General features: G+C 45.2%; 3 protein-coding genes and 1 long non-coding RNA gene across 7 annotated transcripts; 1 reads left to right on the top strand and 3 right to left on the bottom strand.

Annotated features, from left to right (window-relative positions):
• Positions 1-2,025: 2,025 nt before the first annotated feature.
• On the bottom strand, positions 2,026-6,140 carry LOC111065002. The gene is made up of 4 exons (XM_022352930.2): positions 5,912-6,140; positions 3,487-5,707; positions 3,161-3,413; positions 2,026-3,090 (listed from the first exon to the last, which is right to left on the bottom strand). The coding sequence occupies exons 1-4, from the start codon at positions 5,920-5,922 to the stop codon at positions 2,090-2,092; spliced, it is 3,486 nt and encodes a 1,161-aa protein (XP_022208622.2). The 5' UTR covers positions 5,923-6,140; the 3' UTR covers positions 2,026-2,089.
• Positions 6,141-6,227: 87 nt separating this feature from the next.
• LOC111065124 lies at positions 6,228-19,565 on the bottom strand. 4 transcript variants are annotated; one of them, XR_002606957.2, is made up of 5 exons: positions 19,355-19,565; positions 18,136-18,463; positions 12,957-13,089; positions 12,583-12,717; positions 6,228-6,410 (listed from the first exon to the last, which is right to left on the bottom strand). It is a non-coding gene; the product is annotated as an uncharacterized LOC111065124 (long non-coding RNA). The 4 variants fall into 4 exon arrangements; XR_002606955.2 differs by having other exon boundaries at positions 12,953-13,089; XR_005968317.1 differs by lacking the exon at positions 12,957-13,089.
• An 872-nt stretch (positions 19,566-20,437) lies between these two features.
• Positions 20,438-22,622, top strand: LOC111064951 (GPI transamidase component PIG-T). Its single transcript, XM_022352826.2, has 2 exons — positions 20,438-20,699; positions 20,754-22,622. Exons 1-2 carry the CDS (start codon positions 20,528-20,530, stop codon positions 22,469-22,471), a joined length of 1,890 nt encoding a protein of 629 aa, XP_022208518.2. The 5' UTR covers positions 20,438-20,527; the 3' UTR covers positions 22,472-22,622.
• A 629-nt stretch (positions 22,623-23,251) lies between these two features.
• Positions 23,252-23,596, bottom strand: LOC111064991 (60S ribosomal protein L30-like). Its single transcript, XM_022352917.1, has one exon. The coding sequence runs from the start codon at positions 23,594-23,596 to the stop codon at positions 23,252-23,254; it is 345 nt and encodes a 114-aa protein (XP_022208609.1).
• Between the last annotated feature and the right edge of the window lie 145 nt (positions 23,597-23,741).

Genomic DNA, 23,741 nt, shown 5'->3' on the forward strand with positions numbered 1-23,741 from the left:
TTAAAAATTTAAAAAAAAAATTCAAAAAAAAAATCAATCTATATAAATATAAATATATTGATCAATATATATCTATGTATATATGTATGTGTGTGTTTTTGTGTAGGTGTGTTTTCTTTTTGGTTACCTATGCGATAATAGTTTTTAAGAGGAGAAATAAACTTATTGTATTAAGAATAAACACTTAGAATTAATCGTCATCCGTTTGGGTTTGAGTCTAAGGCTAGCATGATAATTGTTTTTGTTTCCTCTCATTTTTGTTTGTATGTATGCAATGTATAAAGTTTGTATATATATATATATATATAATGTGTGTGTGTGTGTTTGTGTGGTGTGGTGTGTGTTTTCCGACTCATAACTAAACATAATTACAAATATTACTATAGTTGTATAGCATTAGTTCTGTTTGTTATTGGTTTACAAGTGACCAGATATAGGTGTGTTTCGTAAGCTTAAATGTATATAGTAAATATGTACTATATATGTACGTACTTTATGCTGTATGCTATTGTATGTGTTTTAATCGAACCATTTTTTGTGTGTTTTTCCTTTTTGTTATCTTTCTGTTTCTGTTTTCGTTTTGTTTCCCTACTACAACAACTGAATGTTTTCGATAGAAGCTTTTTGCACTTAAAACTTAAAGCGAAAACAAAACAAAAGCAAATAATATTTATAAATATATTATTGTGTATTATTAATATTATTGAAATAAGACTAAATTGTTGTGTTTGTGGTTTCTTTTTGGAGATGGGGTTGTGGGGGGTGGTTCTTCTTCGGAGGAAATCTCCTTCGAAGAAGGAAAAAAAACATCAATTTACTGCTTGACGGACTGCTTGATTGTAGGATTGTGTATGTGGTGTCGCGTGTTTTATTCATTTGGAAGGCACTTGAGTGCTTCTATTGCTTGTTTTTACTCATTTTCTGTTGGATTAAGGCTCTAGGTAAAGTTACAAAATGTTTTCTGTGTGTGTTTGTGTGATTAAAGGCACTTGAGTGCGCCTTCTCTTCTCGCCTTCTCCACTCCTAATATATATACTGCTTAAAGTGCGCTTCCTATTGCTTATATTTTAAGGCATTGCTTTGGATTGGATTGGGTTCGGGTGGAGTGGAGTGGAGTGGGGAACGGGTAGCGGGGTACTGACTCGACTGACTGTATGGTTTTCCTTCTTGCACTCTCCCTCTCTGTGGCTATAGCATACATTTACGATTTATATGATTCGTTTTACAGTATTTTCTTTCATTAGGCGGTGGTTTGTTCACAGTAAATTATCTAACTAAATATACAGAAATTAATTTACTAAAAAAAAAACTATATAATTACGTTAATTATTATATAAAAAATAAAGGTATGTGTGGGGGGTGGGTGGTGGTAGGGGATCTACGTAGCTGTATTTCTCTACGTATTATAATCGAATATAGAAATCGTATATTGCCTTTTAGTATTTTATTTTATGTCTACGATGGTTCTTCAATTACAGATTTATCCCCCCCCCCAATGGATGCGCATGGTAAGTGGTATACCATATACCATATAACCCATCTCTGTGATCTCTGTGTTTACAATTGTTTGTTGATTTGGGAGGGGGGAGGGGGGATGAAATTAACATAAATCTGTGAAAGAAGATGACAAGAAAATACTACCATTAGGGGGGGTGGGCATTTAAAGGAGTGTGGGGGGGGGTAAAACTCACCTTAGTATTATATTTTTGGCTCTTGTTTTAGTTGCGTTTCTCTTCTGATTTTTGTGTCCTCCGTTTCCTTCGTTTAAATGCAGAGAACACCAAACACAAATTCAAACGAAAAATGAAGTTGAAGAAACGATTCCATTCGATGCTTTGCTTTCCTTTCATTTGTTTCCTTTCTTTCTGTTTGTTTGTGTGTGTGTTTGTTGTTTGTGTTTGATTTTGTTTGGGTTTTTGTTCTAACTTCTAAATATTTTGGCATAGGCAACGACGATATATTGTTCCTTTCTTCCGTTCTCTCTCTCTTGTTTCTCTCTCTCTCTCTCTCTGGTTTCTCTCTCGTTTCTCCTTCTCCTTCTCTGTTATGTTCTGTTCTGTTCTGATCTGAATCATTCAATCATCCCACATCATGGCCAGCCCATTTCAATATCCAAATCCGAGTTGCAGCTCAATTGGCGCTCCCGCTTGGCTGCAGAAGCAGCAGCAGCTCCAAGACTAAAATTGGCTGTGCCTGTGGCTGTGGCTGTGGCAGTGGCATTGACAGCGGTAGCGATGCTACCACTGGAGGCAGCGGTGAATGCGGCCAGGGCATTGCGGTTCAATGGCTTAATGCAGCTCTGCTTGATCTTGATGATCGTCCCCGTGGCAGGGATCATTGTGCGCGCGGCCATCAGGCCGAAGGGCCTGCTGCCACTGATGTTGCCGATGGGCGTTAGCGAGGAGAGCGGCAGAATGGGGCCCGTAATGGCAGTGCCGGTGGCAGATGTGGCGGATGTGCTTTGGATGGCGGGATTGGAGGAGGAAGAGGTGATTGCGCTTGTCGTCGCTGTCGTTGTCTTGCCTCCCGCCGTCACTGGGCTGGGATCATTGTAGCGTGGCCGCTTGTTCTGCAGCTTGGTGGCCCAACATTCGGTGGCCCGTCGCCGGGCATTGGCACAGATATTGTCACCCGGTGGCGCGCTGGGTGTCGAGTGGGGGAACAGCCCTGCCTCCGACTTGTCCCGCGGGTAGGGTATGTGGCGGCGCTCCTCGTGCGTCTGATGCGACATCTGGCGATACGATTCGATCTGCTTCAGCCGCTGCACATTGCTCACCGCCACATTGACCAGATCCCCAGCCGCATTGCTAGGCATTGTCTTTGCATGGGCAGCGGTGGTATTCACCAAGATATCGCTGCGCGATAAAGTCTTCGATGCCGTGAGGATCTGATCTTCCAGTGCCCGGGTCTCGTTGGCGTCGGTGATGGTGCTGGTGATGCTGGCGGCGGCGGGTGTGCCAGTGATTCCGGCATTTTTGTTCTGCTTGGCCCTTAAATGCTGCAGCTCCTCCGGCGAACGCTGCTTGCGGAACTCGTGTACCAATGGATAGATATGCTGTATGGCCGATTCCACATCGTTCACGCTGGCGGCTAAAAGCAAAAAGCAAGTGCGATCTATAGAGAGAGCCGGAGAGAGCTAGAGAGACCTGTCGAAACTCACCTGTCACTGTAATGCTGCCCGTGGAGAAGATCTTCAGCGTGGCCTTTGGCATTTTCATCTTGTATGTGACACCCGGATGCAGTTCCGGCTCGTAGCTGGCATTCTCGCGATGCTTCTCCGAGAAGTTGACAATCTTAATGGCCCAGGGCATGCTGCAGGTACCCAGAACATTCACAATGCGAAAGTTCTGAAAGCGTGTGGGGAAGCCGAGTTTGCCCAAGACCCGGGCATACCTTCTGGCTGCCACTTTGGCCTGCCGAATGAGAGTGAGAGTTCGATTAAGGATTTGCTTTTGGGTCGGGTCGATATTAGCTGGTTGCACCTACCATTATCTCAGAGGTGGCGCCTGTGCAGGTGATCCTGCCGGATGACCATATGGATGCCGTCGTATAGGGGCGTCGCAGCTTCATGGTCACCATTCCGTTCTCCCTGCGATACTCCACATTGCAGCCGCGCAGCGCAATGTCCCTCAACTTCAGGTGGCATCGCACACTGAACGAGCAGACCACATTGTTGATCACAATGTCCAGTTCGGGATCGTCCGCCTCTGCTGCCTGTTGCTGCTGTTGCTGTTGCTGCTGCTGCTGCTGCTGGTCGCTGAGCAGCGCCAATGGTTCATCTGTGACTGAAGCAGCCACTGCTGCTGCCTGAGTGTCTGCTACTGCTGTGGCTGCCATTGCCACTGGTGGTAGTGGTGGTAGTGGTGGCGGTGTCTGCACTGCTGTGGGCTCCATTTTGGTAATCAGTTCCGGTTTGATCACAGTAAGGGAATCCAGCAGATCCTGTTGCTCCGTTTTGATGCGCATGCCATTGGTTACGACAGCCACTCTGCCGTTGGCATAAAGATCCCCATTGGCCATGGGCTTGCGCTGGTGCTGCAGATGCTGGTGCTGGTGCACCAGGGTGGTGGTGGTGGTGCTGCTGCCGGTGGAGACACCGGAGACGCCACCCTTGCTAAATTGTGAAAAGTATCGCACGCCACCGCCAGTGGCCGAGCCACCGGCCGATCCAGACGCCGCCTTGAGGCCGCCATTCAGATTGGCCATCGGTATGCTAACCATTTCGTTTTGCATCAGCGACGCACAGGAGGATGCTGTGGGGAATCTCGTCGACGTTGCGACCGTCGTGTTGCTGCTGCTGCTGCTGCTGCTGTTGCTGTAGCTGCTGCTGCAGCTGCTGCTGCTGTACTCGTGCGGATAGAAATGGTTGGATTCCCCGTATGGAAAATGGCTGAAGAATGCTTCTGTGTGCAGCCTCTGGTGTTGCATGAATCTCTGCCTCTGCTGATCTAGCTCGCTGACCGCCTCTTTCTGCTTGCGACTCTGCGCCGCCTTCTCCTCTTCGATCAACCGGAGCTCGTCGCGCAGCTTCTGCTCCTCCTCTCGCTGCCGTTGAGCCCTCGCCTCGCTCTTTTTCAGCTCTGACCACCGCTCAAATTCTCTATCTTTTTCGGCCTCGTCCCGGAGCCACTTGGCCTCCGATTCCTTCTGCACTCGGATCTGATGCTCGATGTCCTTCTTCAGTGCCGCGATACGTTTTGTGGATTTGGCCTCCTCCTCCACAATCTTCCTGTTTGCCTCCCGACGTCGGCGCGCCTGCTCTTGGGCTCGCGCCTTTTGCTTGTTGCTCTGACGGTATGCCTCTAGCTCCAGCAGGTGCTCCTGGTGCTGTCGTAACTTCTCCGCGTCCCTATTCTCCGCCTCCTTCGTACGCTCTTCCAGCAGCCGCAAGATCTTTGATGTCTGATTCTCACACTTCTTCGTGCCCCAAGCGCCTAGGAGCTCTGCTAGCCCTAGAGTTTCTAGCGATTTAGATACAGCCGCTTCGGGGGGAGTCTTAGCAGTCTCCTCTTTCTGGTCGCTGGGATTGCGCTTGCTGTAGGTTAGTATGCCGGTTACCGGGTCTAGGCATTCGTATATGACCTCCTCAACTGGTTGCCCGTGTTCGTCGACGTTCGGCGACTCAGGCTCCTCTAGGTCCTGTGATTCGTTAACGGACACAAATTCCAAATCTGCAATTACATTGATCGGTTCCTGCTGCTGCTGCTGCTGTTGCTGCTGCTGCTGCTCCAACTGCTGCTGCTGCTGTTGTAGCTCCAACTGCTGCTGCTGCTGTTGTAGCTCCAACTGCTTCTGTTGCTCCAATTGCTGCTGTTGCTCCAACTGCTGCTGCTCCTGTTCCTGCCTGAATAGCTCTTGCTGCAATTGCAGTTGCTGATCCAGCAGTTGCAGTTGCTCTTGCTCCTCTTCCAATTCCTGCTGCCACTCTTGGAATTGCCGCTGCTGCTGCTGCTGCTGGTGAAGTTCGAAGCTCTGCTCAAATAAATACTCGTAGGCTAAGATGCTGCTGCCGCCGTCTGGTGTGCATATCAGGCCCCCTGAATCAACCGATTTGTCGCTTTGTCCTCGACTGTCGTTTGCTGTCAACTCTGGCAGTTGCTCCTGGCCAGTTGTGGCCTCTGGATGGTGTGTCTGCTGATTTGCTTGACAGATCCAATCGACCAATTCGCGTTCTATGCGCTCCTGCTCTTGCTGCTCCTCCTGCCTTCTGCAGGAGTTGGATGGCAATTAATGTTGTTGTGGTTGTTGTTGTTGTGGTTGTTGTTGTTGTTGTGGTTGTTGTTGTTGTTTTTGTTGTTTTAATTTTTCTAAATATTTCTACGACTGTGTGGATCTTTGATGTTTGTGTGTGTGTGTGTGTGTGTGTGTGTGTGTGTATATAGCTGTTTTATGCAATTTCTTCTCTACTTACGAATCAGACATTTTGATATCAAATATTCTTAATTCTTGACTAATAATTTTCTTGAATCTGGAATCGAATCTTGTTTCTCCGCTTTTTCTAGGCTTCTTTATCAATTATTGCTTGTTTTTGTTTTTGTTTTTTGTTTTTTGTTGTATATAAGGCTTAAAGTGATTCTTTCCAAGCTTTCAATATGTATAATATTAGTGGTAAGGTAATCTGCTCTGCTCTGTCTGTCTGTTTGTCTATCTGTTCGATGCCGAAAATACTTTTTTTTTGCTTTTTTACTTTTGCTTTCGAATTTTTACAATTAAGTTTTCTGTGTGTATGTGTGTGTGTTGCTGTGTATGTGTGTGTGTAGTTTTTTTGATCTCTCTGTTTTATATATATATATATTATTATTGATAAACTATTAGTATTATGTTTAATTCTAGTCTTTCTTCTCCTGGTTGTTTTTGTTGTTGTTTTTGTTGTTGTTTCTATCTGTAGAGTTGTTGTTCCTTTTAGCAGTCTGCAAGTAGAGCGAAAAAGAGGAGCATTAGATATACATATATTCAGGTTTAGTTTAAACGAAAAAGAGCCGTAAATGTGTGTTCAGGATTAGGCCAAACAATTAGTTATTAATTAATTAGTTCCTCAGTTAATTACTTGGATATTTTCCAAAGACCCGTCTCAGGACAACTCACAGCAAAAAACAACACAACCGGCAGGCAGCAGAGACAAAAAAAATTGTGCACTGAATTTTCAGAGTTTCAGATTTGACAAGTCACGATGGGAAGGAAATCTGGACAGTTTGCTGAGTCTATGTCAGTTGATGGGCCAAATCGGTTAGTGTTATCGATAGCCAGCCGGTCAACTGACGTTTGCGTCGCCTGTCAACACTAACTGGAACTTGGAACAGGATTAAGATTGAGATTGCATTGGAACAGGATTAAGACTGGATTGGGACTGGATTGGGGATAGAGCTACCAACTAAATACATTTACCTAATATTTCATTCGCTAATGCAACTGGAAAACTAGCGGGACAGGCAGGCAGGTAGTGTTAATAACATTAGGGGCATATTTGTGTACTGTTAGCCACTGCTAGGATCGGTCAGCTGACGAGAGCGGTAGAGAGACGAGGCTGGTGGGCTGCATTGGGGAGTTGCAGGCGCAACACAGCAACAGCTACAGCTTCAGCTTCTGGGTCAAGGACGCGCATTCGAGAAACTGGCACACGCACACACACACACGCACACACACACACACTGCCCAATTGAGCACAGCGTCGACGCAACAGCCAGCAGCCAGCACCAACAGTCACCGTCATTGGGGCGGAGCATCAACAAATCAAATGCATGCACGCAAAGTGGATTAATGAAAGGTGAGGCAATCACATCTGATAATGCTCTCCACACATATTTGTACAACAGGATGTATGTCGTACCCTGCAAAAAACACAGCCTGGCATCACTTATGCTGGCTCTGGCTGCTGCACACACGCACTGCCATCTCGCTTGCGCTTGCAGAAAAAGTGCAACAGCCAGCAGCAGACAACAGCAGCAGCAGACAAGAGCAGCAGCAGCAGCAGAGGCTGCGCTATTTTCGGAGCAAAGTGCAAATGAAATTGTTATTGTAAATTAGCAAATTGCCATAAATTAAAAGAATATACACAAACACACACACATACGAACGGAAATATTATTTCTCTGGCCGAGTAGCAAGAGATGGGAGGGGGGGGGACCTCGACCCGAATTCCCTGGCATCTAGGACAAATCATTGAAAAAGAGAACACATTGTATGTGAGCCTTATATGAGGAACGACGACTAGACTATGGTGGTGGAAGGGAGATGCAGCTATTATTCCACACAGAACTGCTTGCCGAACTGCTTGTTCTTGTTCTTCTCTAAGCTGATTACAACAGCCGCCAGTGTTGTATAACTATGAGAGCGTTCAAAAAAGTGCTAAAAACTCAAGGTTTTTCCCCATGGTTCCCCATGAAAAGTGCAACACTCCCGCGCGTATCCGGTACCTCTCTGGCAATAGAACTTTTTTGTCAGTGAATTCTCACAATCCCACGAGCACTTTCCGGTTGCAAGTTCGACACCCAGAGAGACAGATAACAGAATTTATCATAAATTTTATTGTTGTTGTTACGCTGCTGCTTGGCCGGATGTATTTATGTACAGACGAGAAAGAGAGAGAGTACAATGATGTAGATGGTGTCTCACCGCCCCCACCCCCACCCGCACCCCAATCCCATCAACTGGAGATCATTTAACTGTGATTCATTTTAAAATCTAGCAAGGCGATATGGAATATTTACATGGGGAAATAAAAGGAATAATTAAACTCTCCAATTTACGGCAAATAATTATTCTATAGGCCTGCCATTCGTAGTATAAGAAATGAAAGTGATAGACGCCGACGCCGACACATACATATGTATGTATCTATGTGTGTATAATTATTCGAAGTCTTCTTCGTTTGCGTGGGTGTTTGCGTGGTTGTCCGTTGTCTGTGTCTCCAGTTTCTGGGTGACCCACAAAAGCAGACATCTTAGACTCTATTTTAGTACGAATATTCACACAAATATTTTCGCTGGATAAACAACTTTATAAGAAATCAAATATAACTTAGTGCCTGCCAAACGCAGTGTCCAGCCTATCCGGACAATTAAATAATGATTCGCTATTCGCTGAGAGATTTGCTGGGAGATAAACTCGTATGAGTTCGAGTTCGTATTTGCTTAGTATTTATATTTAAAGATATTTGGATTCCCATTCCTAGTTTGGGGAGGATTATGTCGAATAAGGCTCCTGGCAGAGGTCTACCCTTTTGCGGCCAGTGTAACCAGAGGTGCGTCATCGGTGAGACCAGACAACACCAGTATGTGCACGTAGCATAATGCATATATGTATGTACGAGTTGTGTCAGTGTTGCCCCTGCTCACATGACGCAGACACATTTTTTGAGACGCTTTGTTTGGGCCACGGCTCACGGCACGGGCACGGGCAGCGGGCACGGGCATCGGGCATCGGGCATCGGAATTGTTGGCTATTTTTAACAGTTCGAGAACAGCGCGGGTCAAAAATAGGAAGCTATAAAAGCGATTCAGAGAGAACACACAAATGCACAATAAATGCAAATAAAAATGCCCCAGCGTCGTCGTCCATTGCTTGAATTTCAATAAAGAATGAATCGAATGAATCCAAGCAGTAGCTAAATACATTTGAAAAATGTACAAAGCATTTGATGATTTCACCCAAATTTTTGTGTTGAAAACGAAATTGAAATCATTCCACAACACTCGAAAATGCAGCAGCAGCAGCAGCGGCAGCAACAGCAGTGTGCATCCGTGGGGGCAGACATTCTGATAATGTTTCAAATAAATAAATAAATATACTACATTCATGCAGGCAGGCAGGCAGGCAGGCAGGGCAGACAGACGGGCACAGACGGCTGTCACAACAAGCGAAAATGTTTAATGAAATTGAATTTAAAATTCACGCAGAGACAAAAACAGAGCCCAGAGACCAGAGACCCCTAGATATGCCCGTACATACGGGGGTAAATACTACCGTATAATACGCTCGTATGGTAAATGCAGTTCATTAACCCAAAAAGCGAGACGACACACACACAAAACGCAGAGGAGACAAAGGTGCGCAAAGAAGCCAAGAGAGAGAATGTGTGAAAAAACGTAGGCAGGCACACAAACAAGAATTACGAATTAAGAGAATCGTGTAGGATAAACGCTAAAAGGAGGCAAATTCTTGACATATGTACTAATCGAAGATATTAGAGTGAATGAGACATACAGCAGCGCTCATCGGTTGGTTCTTCTTTTATGCCTTGAGATCCCAGGGATCTTCCCAGCCTTTTTTTCAATTTATAGAGTTTTATATCGAATGGAAAGCTACGTGGTGTGGCGCGCGTTATGCAGCAGCGCTCCTCGGTTGGCTTTTCTTTTCTGCCCTAAGATCCCAGGGAGCTTCCCAGAAATCTAAACCATTGAAATAATATTTATTCTCTGGGATATGCATAGGTATGAAGCTCTACAATTATCAGGGGGAGAGGTATAACCCTGTCCGAACTCTGTTCAAAGAGAGGCAGGCAGAGAGAGAGTGTGAAGAGAGTGTCGTTGGGTGTATTAAACAAAAGGCATTATACTAATATTAATAATGAAGGCAGCAACAATAAAGAGCAAACAGAGAGACGCAAATGAACTGCGAAATTCAGGTTCAAGGCCACACAGCAACAACGCCAACGACGACTACGACAACGACGACGACAACTGTTTGCCACCCATTTTCGGTGCTGGGTTTTATTGGTTTATTTTACTTTGTTCTGTTGGTTTTTGGTCGTTCGTCGCTCGTTTCATTATTTGAATAAATCTATGAGAAGGTTGAACGCGAACTTTGTAGCACATAAAATATATTATTATTCTATTATTAATATAAACATTTGCTGTGTGTGTGTGTACCCGCATGATGCCTCATAATTGGCATTAAAAACCAATCAAGCATTTCCTGAAAATAATTGTACCCGATATCTCTTCCGATATACATACATATGTATGTACCAAGAATATTCTACAAGTATGGGAGGTGCCCTCTCTTTGTGTGCTGTGTGTGTGCTATGTGTGTGGGGAGTGTGGTGTGGGGATCTGGCTGAACGACAACTGTAATACGAGGCAAGGGTTCTTTGAAATGTGAGCTACGTGCACGACAGACGACACAAGGGGGAACGGAACCATAAAAATTGTACGCCATACGCCCAACCCATCGGAGGGTTGTTTGAGTGTGCAGCGCGAGGCTTCCGCTCCATATTTTTGAGGGGAGTCGTCGTTGTCCGTCGAGTAGTGGACACACGATTATCAGGCAGAACCAGAAACAAGAGACCGAACCAGAGCGACAACATAGGCAGCCAGTGGCATGAAGACTGTTGCGCATACAGACAATTATCATATGTTTTTCCACATAAATCCATTAAACCCGAACGAAAATAGCTAATAAAATCATTAGATAATCAACAAATGTCAATTATTTTAAAGGGAAACCTAGAAAAGCTAAGTTTTCCCACGATAAAACACTTTAGATTGGTTGTATGGTGAAACCTTTGCAGAAATTATTATTAAATATATTTCTGAATAAAAAAATAATGCAATGGGAATTATCATCCCGAACCCAACATAAGCCCATAAGTCTTGGTTAAATAATTTAGGACTGAAAGCTTCTACATATACGAGTACTATCCCCATTTATTTATCATAGTATTTCCAATTGAATTTCTCATATAAAAAATCTTTAATTTAAATTTAAATTTCGATTTTGTGTTGTAACCAAAATCCGGTGTCGCCCCCTTAACCACCTGCTTCGTGTGGAGGCGATTGGAGGATGACTCAACAGCGGATTTTGCCATCAGCTGCAGACGACAGCTGTTCGGCCCCCCCATCGCTCCAGTAGTCATCTAACAGACAGATTGCATAGACTCTCTTCCTCGTTCCAGGTGGCAACGGAAACGGAAAAGTTCTTTGCATGTTCTTTCGCAAATCACGTGTACCGACAACAGGTGCAGCTGCAGGTGCAGGTGCAGGTGCAGGTGCGTGTGCGTGTGCGTGGGGTGTCCTTGCAGTGCAGTCACGTTGCAGTGACCCAAATTATTGTTGCCAAACAACGACTAAGGAGCAATTAAAAAATGTGACCCTGTTCGAAATAGATATGCCAAAAGAAGGCATACATACATATTTATGTACATGCACATTTTTATTGATTTAATACACGATTTAGTGGCACTGCTCTGGCGGGGGGAGGGGGCGAAAAATGTAATATTCACAAGGAGAGGAAAACGTGAGACGTGGATGTGTCAGCGGCAGACAAAACGAAACCAGGACACACCAGTTGTTCAATGCAATCCTCCCTCCACCGTTGGATTCGGATTGGGTCTCTCACTCATTGTTCAGTCGCCCACAGCTGGGTGCCGCCATCATCAGCTGTCAAGCGCAGTGTTGGTAAGAGCGGAAACACTGCAAAATGTTACATAAGATATCAAGGCAATGACAGCCGTCCTCGTCCCCGTCCCCGCCCACGCCCACGCCATTCGGCATTCGGCATTGGATCCAGCTCCACCTTCACACCCACTCGCACACATCGAGGGGCAATCCTCGGTTCTTCATCATTCAATGAAGAGGTTAGTCACTCCTTCAGTGATCTCATCTCCCACACATTCACGAGTCACGACTAACGAGTCACAGCGTTTTCACTGTGACCTCATTGATGGCGCGTTTCGAGACGAAGCTAATTTCCCAGTCACGACCAAAAATTACAGCATCTATTTCTTGGCACTCTCTGATGGGCGAACTAAACCACGGAATTTCATAGAGAGAGGCATGCAGGCACACACACACACACACACACACAGATTCATGATAAACGGGTTTCCCCAGAGAGCAGACGAGAGGAAGGGAGAGACGGATCGAGAGAGACCGGCAATGTAGCCAAGTGCGTCACCGTTTTGGCAATAGAGAGAGAGAGAGAGAGAGAGAGAGGTGCACGTGTATTGCCTGTGTGTGTGTGTGTGTGTGTGCATTTGTGGCTGGATTCTGCACTTGACCATGGCCGATGCAACGATCGCGTTGCTATGATAAGATATATGCATGCAGCAACCAAAATCATTCTCCTTCTTTGACCATTACTCACCTCTTTATAGTCTTTAATTAGTTTTGTTTCTTTTTCTTATTTGTTTGCTTTAAGATAATCCTCTTTCTTATTTAATTCTTTCTCGTCATTTGGATGCCTTTATTTTGTTGTTGTATTTCTCGACCTCAAAGGAGCCTGCAACCAGAGAACAAATATATATAGATACCAACAATTATATCCAGGTGCACAGTTCTTTTCTCAGTTAAGCATAAAATATACAAAGGCTGTGCCGTGGAGGGGCAGGCAGGGGGCCAGTGGTTGGACCACAGAGCACAGCGGATGTGCACGACCACGAGTGTGTGCGCTATCATACTATACTCCAATTTCTTTTAATAATATTTACATATATTCCATGCAAGTAAATACGTACATACATAATATTTTTCCTCACTTCTGACTTTTTAATGCATTTTGTTTCCTCTGTTTTGTTGTTGTGGAATATTCAAGCGTACGTGCCCAGTGTTGAGAAATGTCAAACACACATAAAAATGTGGGCCAACTTGAGCTCTACAATTTAATAAGAATTTATGTATGAGTGCGTGTACGAGTAAATGGTATGTAGAACATGGCGTGGCGTCCACCCTAATAGTCTGTTGCCCCCAAGTCCCGTTTTGGGGATGTCATTGAACGGGAATCTTCTTCACGAACCAGAGATACGAAGGCGCAGACGAAGAAAGGAGCAGCAGCAAGAAAAAGGGAGAACAAAGAACCAAGTCGTTGACATTTCGAGGTCCTCACACACACACACACACACACAGACATAGCTGCCACTGACAGACAGAGACAGCTGTCGATTTGTTATGATTAACCGTTATAAGCAGAAGAAAGAGCAGGCGAAGAGGCGGCACTCTGCCAGACAGTTAATGCTCTACCCGCTTAATGGGACAACACTGGTTGCTTGAGGCTCTTTTTTGGGGCGGTGAAGTGAGGGGGAGCACTCCACAAAATGTGCGTGGAATACTAAACATAAATAAACATAAAGGATCAACATTTTTTTATTTTTATCACAAATATTTCGTTTATCATAACCTCTAAGATATAGAGTATTTCCAATGGGTCTTTAACCTTGAAATTGCAGGATAATGAAAACCCATCCAGACCCAGACATAAACACACAGCCACACACACACTGTCGAAAAACGTGCTCGTTTGTCGTTGTCTGCCACGTGGCCGAATCACAGGTAGGACAAATCCAGACACGGCTTCGGCTTCGGCTCTGCGGCTGTGGCTGGCCTTGAAATATTGAAGCAGCTCTCACATGAATAGCATTACTGTTGGAATGACTTTGCTACATTTTTGGAGACGACACGAATTTTACTTTTGGGATTTTAGCTTCAATCTGGCTCAGTTTTCATTGGATTTTGGAATGACAGTGGATCAGATTACACTGCAATTTTCCTCTGAAAATAGAGGGCACATACTCAAACACACACACACACATACAGTCACATAATTAAAATCATTTAACACTACATTTATAATAGTATTTATCATAATCATTTTAATAGTTACATACATACGTCGGCACACACGAGAGCGAGCGTTTTTTCGTTTTGCACTCTATTGGCGTGTACGCACTGAATACAGTTTGACCAGCGACAATATGCCGGCTCCTGCAGTGTGTACGCACTCAGCAACAGCCGAGGAACAACAGCACTAACAATCGGCATTAGATCTCTTTTTGTGATGTGTACGCACTGCCAGAGCTGCAACTGCGGCTCCACCACGAAGAGGGGGTCACTGCACGTTGCGACATCTATTCGAATGCATGACACAGTTCTTGATACGCGTCGTCGATAGTGAGGGAGAGGCCGGACCGGACCGGGCCAGGCCAGAGATTTTCTGCTGTTCTCTTTTGGCTCTGCTGCTGCTGTCACCGCCACGCCTCTGCCTACTGCTGCTGCTGCTGCTCGAAAGAAGGCAGCGAAAGCGACCAAAGAAGATAAACATTTACAGTTATGCTGTGGCCGCTGGCGCTGCTGCGGCCAGAAGCAAGAAAGTAAAAGTTTAAATCAATGAAATTTCATTGTAGTATGCGAAATGCTCAAAGAGGAGAGACGGATACAGAGGAACAGTGGGCACTTGAGAGAGTGGAACGCTTTCAAAATGCATAAAGATAATTGCATAAAGATTAATTGGTAGCACTCGTATGAGTTTCTTAGTATATATACAAAGTATCGACCTTTGCCCCCCGTTTCCCTTGAGAATATATCAGGTGATCAGTTCATCAGTGCTGAGTCTTCACTGTGTTGGTTTAGTTAGCGCCGCCGTTGACATCGCTAGCTATGTATCTCCCTCTGTCACACGCAACAGACACATACACACACTCATTGTTTGTGCTGCTGCTCTGCCAAAAAAAACAAGTTGGTTTTACCGTTGGTTTTTCTCTTATTTTTGGGCAGACGAAATGGCTTCACACTGTTTGGTTTTAATTGCTAGGGACGAAAAGGGAAGGAAAACACCAACAACAACAACAGGTGATGATGAGTAACAAAAGTAGCGCTCAACGAAACTCTCACGGTCGGAAAGAAAGAGCAAGGAGACCAACGAAGAGAGAGTGCGGGTGTACGTACGCTCGGCCTTACTAAATATACATATGTACATACACTTTGAAATCAATTATCAAATAGAAAATGTACATCAATATAGGGGCTCTTATCGCAAATCATATGCCGCGTCTCATCACTCTCCCCTCACCCACTTTTTCGCTAACAGACCCGCAAAAGAGGACCAATTCCAGCTGTAGAACAGCTCAAAGAAGAAGCACCGATGTTAAGCTATAAACTTGACAATCGCTCTGCTGCTGCTGTTGTTGCTACTGCGCCCTGCTCAGATAACGATCGCTGCTCTCACCCACGAGGTTCGCTCTATCTCTCTCTCCCGCTCTCAGTGTGCTCTAGATAAAGCAATTTTATTGCTAAATTGTAACAGTATGTTAATGCAGTTTTCTAGTGCACATGACGTCACAGTGTAAATTGTCTATTTGTGCCGCTTTCCGACAAACTGGGTCAATATCTTAATTAATTTTAATGGGCCTTAATTTAGAGACAAAGGGAAACAAACGCAAATGCAAACGCAAACACAATTACATCAATCATATTTGCGTAGGAGACGGTGGGTGGTGGAGCAGGGAGGGCATCGCGGGGCCAGAAAGTTATGACCAAGCAGCCATCACTTTTATGTGCTCTCATTTTTCGAACAAAAAAAAATGCGGCCACCTTATACATGCATATTTATGTACATGCACACATACATACATTCGCTTCCATATTTATACGTACGCCCTGTCTAAACGGAACAACTATGTATAATATACTAGTAATTCTTTGGCAATATTCAACAATCAGTCAGTCATTGATATGATTAAATAAATATTATAGTCTGTATTTTAATAAGTAAACCTTTCTTTCGGTGGAGCGGGTTTTGTGGTTAACGAATAATTGTCGAACCTACTGTTTATATGTACATCTGTATGCGTATCTTTGCGTGTAAAATTCAACAGCAGCATAATAGTTCTAGAGTAGGCAAAACAACGGCACTTAGAGCAGACATTCCTTGAAAAATTTACTAAAATGGTGTGAAGTAAAATAATAAATAGCTTAATAATAGTATAAAAACAAACAGAAATCTGATAACAGAGAGAGAGAGCAGAACCAGTAGAAATACGCGATAGCCACCACATACATACATATGTACATATGTATGTACACTAGCGAACATGCGGGCATCGAACATTTGATTTATGCAGAGAGCGAGCCCGAGAACGGGGATGAGAGAGAGAGAGAGAGAGACAGAGAGGACAAGCGGAAGTTAAATATTACATGTGACAGGAGGAAGAGAGATGCAGCAGCAGAAGCAGCCGGATAACGATCGCCGGTGACAGGTAGCCCAAACGGCAGATGGGCAAAAACGAGACACAAACCAACTGCGATTTATTTTAGGGTTGACTACTATTGCAAGTGTGTGTGCGTGTAGGGGGGTCTGACCTCGTTGCAATGAAAAAGGTGGAATATGCCAGAAGAAGAACAGCAAAACGTAAGCGGGCGAGAGGGCAACAAGAGGCCGCACCTACAACAACAAACTAAAAATCTATTACATCACGAGGAAAATTGACACAATCGCTATACACATAGATACATTTGAAAATATGTATGTATGGTGCATGTGTGTGTGGAACGGAAGACGGCCAGCCAACATGCAAATTGAGCTGCCCTTTATCTATATTTTATGTACTCATACTAATAATAATTACAAAGAATGCCCAAAATTGTAATCCTTATGTGATATTCCCTAGAAAACAAATGTTTATATTTAAATGATACCAGAAACTTCTTTCAAAGAAAAAAAAATCAGTGAAAAGAGAGAGAGAGAGAGGCCACAAGCTACAAAACAGCAAAGCAACAAATGAGCGAGGCATGCGGCGAATTCAACAGCGGACGTCGGCGGCAGCGAGACGACGACGACCGACGACCACAGTACCGTTTGTTGAAATTTTCAATGTATGAAAACATTCAGTCTGCCGCCAGCACGGCCCGAAGCGTTTTCGAAAAGCGCGGCAGAGGGCTGCCAGAGTGGGGCCGTGCTGTGTCAGCGGAGATGTGGTGCGGGGCTGGCGGAGAGCACGTTTACGGCGGGTAGCGTTGCCAGGCCAGAAAGAAGCAGCGTCTGCCTGCGTGCGTGTGTATTTGTGTGTGTTTGTGTGTGTGCGACATTGCCGTTCAAAGCCATTTCTTTTTTCTTTTGGCTATTTTCCATTATAGAATGCAAAAATTATTTGAGGAATGCACACACACACAATACTCACGCGGCGAGATACACTCTCGTACGTATAAAAATAGCCGTGAACGACAGAGTCAGATCCCAGGCCCCCCCCCAATCACCCTCACCAAATGACGTCATCTTTGTCTCTCCCCCGTTGTGGTAAGGATAAGATGAAATTATCCACCACCCCCCGCCCACAAAGAACAATCAAAGTATTGAAAAATGCAGACATTTTGGTTTTACAATCCTTTTTTTTTTTTTTGTTGGTCAATGTTTTATTGTTTCACTCACACTTTTTGCAATGTTAACCAGCTGTTACTCTCTCGCTCGCTCTCTTTTTCTCTGTGTGGTGCTCTCGCGCTGTTCGCTTTGTGGCTCGCCAACGAAAGTGAGCGCCGGCCACAAAGCTGCAAAAATGAGGCGAATAAATGGCAGAAAATCGAAAAATGAGCATTTATTTGTTGTTTTTGGAACTAAAATCGATTTGAATTTTGGTTTAGCGGCAGGGTCGGGTCAGGGGGTCGGGCGTGCAACCAAAACATGTGATTATGAAGATAAAAAATAAACTAGTTATGAAATAAACTACAAAAAATCGAAGGCGAATTGGCTGAGCGAGAGCGCAAGAGGAAGTGTGGTTGAGAGCAGCGATACAAAGAGTGAAAAGTTACATTTTATTCAAGACTCGAATATCTACAATAGACTATAATATCTAGGGCTTTTAGGTGTTAAAAAAAGACTAAAATGAAACTCAAGAGAGATAAATAATAAGATAGAAATTGAACAAAAAATCACCTTTTTCTTAGTAGGTCGCGTCGTAATGTGCTTATATTTGAGCGCTGCACTCTTTTTCAGCGAGGGACAGTGCAGGGCGCGGGGGGTGGCTCCAACTCTGCCTAGTACTCTCCTTCTCCTGCGCTCTGCGCAGCGGAGCTGTGCTGCCGTCTCGCTTGCGCTCCGCTGCCTTTGCTGCTGCTTGCTGCGTCTGATTCCGAGAATTAGCCGTTACTTTTGCTTGTTCTTGTTTTCTTTTTGTCACTTTGTCTGTTCTCCTTTATCGTTAAATGTGTTTATGTGTGTATATGCAAAATGTATGACTTCTATTATTTTCTTCTATATCTATCTGCAATTTGTTTTGATTTGTATTGGGAAATGAGATTACAGCAAGCAAGAATGGCAAGGGGCGGTGGTGGAGGGGGCACAAGTCTCCTCTGTTGTGGCGGCGACACAGCTACAAGACCTCGGCGAAAATGGCCGCAGAGAGAGCAGAGCACAATGGCATTGGGCCCACGGCAGAGCAGCGGCGTTCAGTGTGTTAGTCTACGGCGGCGGCGGCGGTGAACACAGGAACAACGTCGCAGTTTCGACACACACACACAAACACACACACGCGCGCACACTCAAAAAGCAACATTTGAGCGCATGCTCTCTCTCTGCGACGGCATTCTCTCTTTTTCTCGCACACACGTTTCTCGTATCTGTCTCCCTCCCTCGCATCCGACAGCGGTTTTGTCGCTTGGCGCTCTGGCTGCAAGAGCAACACGCAATAAAAGTTCAAAAACAGTTGAAGTATACCGCGACGGACGCGAGTAAAAATCTTTCCTTCAACGTTGTCGTCGTCGTTGTCCGTTGTCGTGTCTTCCGCGAATTTCTTTTTCGACCGAGCCAAGGGGGGGAAAAGAAGAACGTTTCGTCATTTCTGTTGTTCCCCAGCGCCTTTGATTCATATCTAATATTACTAATATTCATATGTATATATATATGCATATATATATATATTTATATGTTGTGGCGAACATTCGCATTTAAATTAACAAAAAAGTTAATAGAATGAAAAACTCCCAGACGTCATAAGGGGAAAATGTGTCAAGTCAGTCAGGGGAAATGTCGTTTCATTGCAGTGCGCCCTCAGGAATGTTTAAATTTTACGAATAATGTTCAAATAAACATTTAATTCGTGCCCTGCTGCCCCCTCCACCATCCATTTACGCTGCCTACAAAACATTTTGCATACAATTCGCTGCGTTTCTCCGATAATTACTGACGGGCGTTGATTGATTTTGATTATCGTGTATGTTTGGTTGTTGCGTTTTTGGTTCTTTTCTCGTCGTTCATTGTTAATTTAGTTGTACCAAAAAATAATTTCAGAGCACACACGATAACGGTCTTCCGCGACTCGTACCGTCCGATTATGTTGTTTTTTTGGTTTTGGGTTTTGGCAGTGTGGCCGCGGACTAATCTGTAAAATATACCGCCTGACCCTCAGAAATATACCGAAATGTACCTTGTCATTATCAAAATATACCGTAAATATACTGACGGACACGACAAGATGCGTTGATATTTCTCGTTTTTGATATTCGGTTTAATATTACTAGCAAGCTAAAACTCTGAACGCTGAAAATGCATTTTTCTACGACTAATTAAGCAATTTCCTTAAAGATTTGCCAGTCATAAGTACTCATTTTCATTAGAATTATTCAAAAATAAGGTTTAATAAAAAATCAATCTGATAGAAAAATCAATGTCTTACATGGTAACTACACGCTAACTACACATGTGTTACAAATTAACTACACATTTATGTAAAATTCGACAGAGACCGCTAGCGGGGAATGTGTACGTTTTAGAAAAAATTTTGATATTCGATTTAATATTACTATCTAGTTGCCAACTTAGGGCTAAACAAATAATTTTATCCAATTCATCAATAAATTTTGTACAAGATTGGCTAGTTTTCAGAAGTCCTTTTCATTGGATTTCCGCTCTCTTCACCTCGAAAAAAAAAAACACAATTTGAGAGCGAAAAACGTCGGTATTTTTTGTGCGCTAAATGGAGTTTGGCGATCATTTTAAAAATATGAATATACCCGCCAACTAGTATTGTGTGTTTATGGTATTCTTACAGCGTACGTACGATCCGAATCGGTAAATCTTAATCTACCCCATTTTATGTCAAACCTAATTGCGTGAATAAATACTAGAGAAAAAGCCATACATAACTGCATTTTCATTTAAAAATGGTTGTTTTTGTGGGGTCATTTCTGCATTTACAGTGTCGATTACTAGACAAAGCAACCCTGTAATTGGTGCACGAAATTGTGACAGATCAAATCAACCCTGCACCCGCAGTCTGTTTTCTTTCTACCATTTGCCGCAATTTTAATAGCAAATAATACAAATTCAGATGTATTGGACATGGTGTGTGGGCACCCTCCTGCTTGCCACTGTGGTGGCCCAGACAACCCCCAAAGACGAGCACTTCCATGAAGAGCTCGTTGTGCGTCCCCTATCCGGCGACCATGTAAACACCTATTTCCAGTTTACCACACGCTGGCACTATGGCCAGAAGGAGAACCGTAAGTAGCCACATAATCTGAATGTATACTTTCCGTAAGCTCATGGCCCTATAGTCTACCACACACAGCTGACGCCCCGCGTCATTGCCGAGCTGCTGCAGCAGTTTGATGTTAAGGAGCTGCACATCGGTCTCACGCAGGGCCTGTGGCGCTACGAGACCTGGGGCTATCCCATCGTTGAGGCCACCAGCGGTGCCGAGATGTGGGCCTGGTTCAAGGGACCCAATCTCACCGACCAGGAGGTGGACAAACAGTGGGGCCAGCTGGCGAACGTCTTCTCGGGCGTGCTGTGCGCCTCGCTCAACTTTGTGGACAACACCAATAGCATATCGCCCAAGCATCTGCTGCGGCCCCAGTTCATGCCCGCCAATCGGGAGAAGTTCGTGCGCTACGCCTCGCTGCCGCGGGAAATTGTCTGCACGGAGAATCTGACGCCCTGGAAGAAGCTGCTGCCCTGCGGCAGTGCCTCGGGATTCGCCTCGCTGCTCAACTCCGGCTATGTGCACAACACCAAGTACCATTCGCTGGGCCTGAAGGTGCGCACCCTGTGCCAGGACCACGACGAGGACAACTGCATCCTAGAGATGACGCAAACGGCGAACCTCGTCTACGATCTCCGCCTGCTCGAGCAGAGCGGCAACGACTTTTCGCTGCGCCGCCTCTTCGGCATGGGCCTAAACGGCTACTGTGAGCTGGCGAGCACCAGCAGGATCTATGTGCAGCGCAACGAGCTGGGCGAACGCTTCCAGCTAGTGCCGCCACCGCCCGCGGAGGTGACGACCACACGGGGCGGCTATACGGTGCTCTATGGGTTGTACGACATGCAGGAGCAGTTCCAGGACCAGGGCGAGCGGCTGTTCAACATCGCCTGGCTGGCGCCCAAGGGTGAGGTGCGACGCAACCGCCTGAAGCCCGCCCCGCCGCCAATCTACGCCCATCGCTATCTATTGGGGCAGGGACAGGAGCGCGGACGCATCGTCACGGAGGTGACCAACTCGCACTACTCGCCGCTGCCCATCCTGGTGCAGGAGCTCATCCCATGGTATGTGCACGCCTATCTGCATACGCTCAACATCCGTCAGCGCCCGTTGGGCCGGCACGAGTACGGCCGCGAGACGCTGCCCTTCAAGCTGCTCCACTATGCGCCCGGCAAGCAGCGCGAGCTGCCCACCCACCTGGAGATTGGGTTCCTGCTGCCCGGCCAGAGCTCGGCGCTCATTACCATCGATGTGGATTATCTGGTGCTGAAGTGGCTCGAGTATCCGCCCGATGCCAATCACGGCCACTACATCAATGCGGCTCTCGTCTCCAGCGCTCTGCCGATGGGCACCAACTACTCCGCCCTGCCGCTGGAGGGCCATCTATTTGCCCACTCGTTCAACGCCACCCGTCCATCGTATGTGCTTGGCCTGCACACCGAAGCCCTGATCGTCTCGCTGCCAACGCCCGACTTCAGCATGCCCTACAACGTCATCTGTTTGGCCTGCACGGTGGTGGCTCTGGCCTTTGGTCCCATCCACAGTGTGGCCACCAAGCTGATTGTTGTGGTGCGCCAGACATCGGCGCCCCGGAACTTCCTCAAGAAGCTCAAGGAAAAGCTCTTTAGTCGTGGCGGCCCGGAGCTGCCAATGGAGGGGCAAGGAGAAGTCCCCGATGATCCATGCTTGGCCGCATCGGGATGCCTGCTGCTAGACGAGCAGAATGGGTATGGGAACGACTGTGAGGACGAGGAGAAAGAGGAGGATGAAGAGGACACGGAATACGCGCACTGAACTCTGGGGTCGTGATAAGCTCCACCAAAATAGAAACCTAAAACATTCAAGAGAGATAAATTGACATTATTCCAAAACTCTAAAAGAACCAAAAAACAAAGAAGTATTTATAATCATGTTTAAATAAATGCAGATCGCTTATAAATGTAAATATATCACGGATTAGAACTTTGGCGGCGGCGGCACTAAAAAGTTTTCTCCAGTGTTGGCTAACGACGTTGAGCGCCTTCGAATAACGGCATAACGCTGGTTGCTGGCTTTAAATAATGCAGCCGGCTGCACGTGCTCTATTTATGAGTGTGTGGTTTTGATATATGAATGTATGTATGTGTGGAAAGAGAATTTATGCTTCACACGACACATGCAGCCATGTAGCACGTACCTGCTGCATTTAAAACCAGCTTAATTAAAGTAAGTATGCATAGGAATCAGCTGTGCGATTTAAAACCGTTATTAAGGTGTAATGGAATAACGGCTTCAGTGGCTAAGTGCTGGTTCAAGATGGTGGCTTGCAAGCAACAGCTGCACATACGACACACAGACAGAATTGGACGTTTTTCACGTCATATGTCAGACGCTGATGTGACGTCATGTGATGAATGCAAAAACACAACGAGGAATATCGGGTTAGATTATCTATTTACGGCAGTAACAAACATAAATATGCATTGCCAATATATTTTGTATATGTATGTGTTTGGTGTATATTTGTTTGCAGGTAGATTGCGTGTATCACTGATGAGTATTTTGTGTTTGTACTTTATGTTGTGAATTGGGAATTCAATGCACAACTCCCAATTTGTGTATTGCATCGATATGCGCTTCATTGAGTATGGCTATGTAGTTGACATGCTCCTTGCCACAGGCCTCGCCCAACTCCTGGGCGGTGCCCTGGTAGACCTTAACTGCAGTGCTCTGGGTTATTGTGGCCAAGAGAATTTGGCTCATGTTCGGTTGCTGCGCCTTGGCGGCGATGACCACCATACCCACACGTCCCTCATCAATGGCCTTCAGTATGAGGTCGTGGCCCAGGATATATTGGCCGGACTCCATCACATCCTTCAGACATCCTTTCAGGGCCTCTGTTGGAGGCCCATTCCCAGGGCAATACGAATCCAAATCCATGGAAATTCTAGGAATTTTGTTCCGATCAGGCGGCTGACAAAGTGAACGCACAACTAAGGATATATTTCAGTTTTGAGTGATAGGAAAGAGTCTTGGAATACTTTTCTTTCAGTTCTGAGGCTACTGAGATAAATCTCATTTCTAG

Source organism: Drosophila obscura, unplaced genomic scaffold (assembly GCF_018151105.1).
Source record: "Drosophila obscura isolate BZ-5 IFL unplaced genomic scaffold, ASM1815110v1 contig_73, whole genome shotgun sequence".
Lineage (NCBI taxonomy): Eukaryota > Metazoa > Arthropoda > Insecta > Diptera > Drosophilidae > Drosophila > Drosophila obscura.

Coding starts and splice junctions, on each gene's coding strand:
- LOC111065002 (XM_022352930.2), bottom strand. Junction 3,414..3,486: donor GCGCCACCTCTGAGATAATG/GTAGGTGCAACC, acceptor CTCATTCGGCAG/GCCAAAGTGGCAGCCAGAAG. Junction 3,091..3,160: donor GGGCAGCATTACAGTGACAG/GTGAGTTTCGAC, acceptor TTTTGCTTTTAG/CCGCCAGCGTGAACGATGTG.
- LOC111064951 (XM_022352826.2), top strand. CDS start 20,528: ATGTATTGGACATGGTGTGTGGGCACCCTCCTGCTTGCCACTGTGGTG. Junction 20,700..20,753: donor CTATGGCCAGAAGGAGAACC/GTAAGTAGCCAC, acceptor ATGGCCCTATAG/TCTACCACACACAGCTGACG.
- LOC111064991 (XM_022352917.1), bottom strand. CDS start 23,596: ATGGATTTGGATTCGTATTGCCCTGGGAATGGGCCTCCAACAGAGGCC.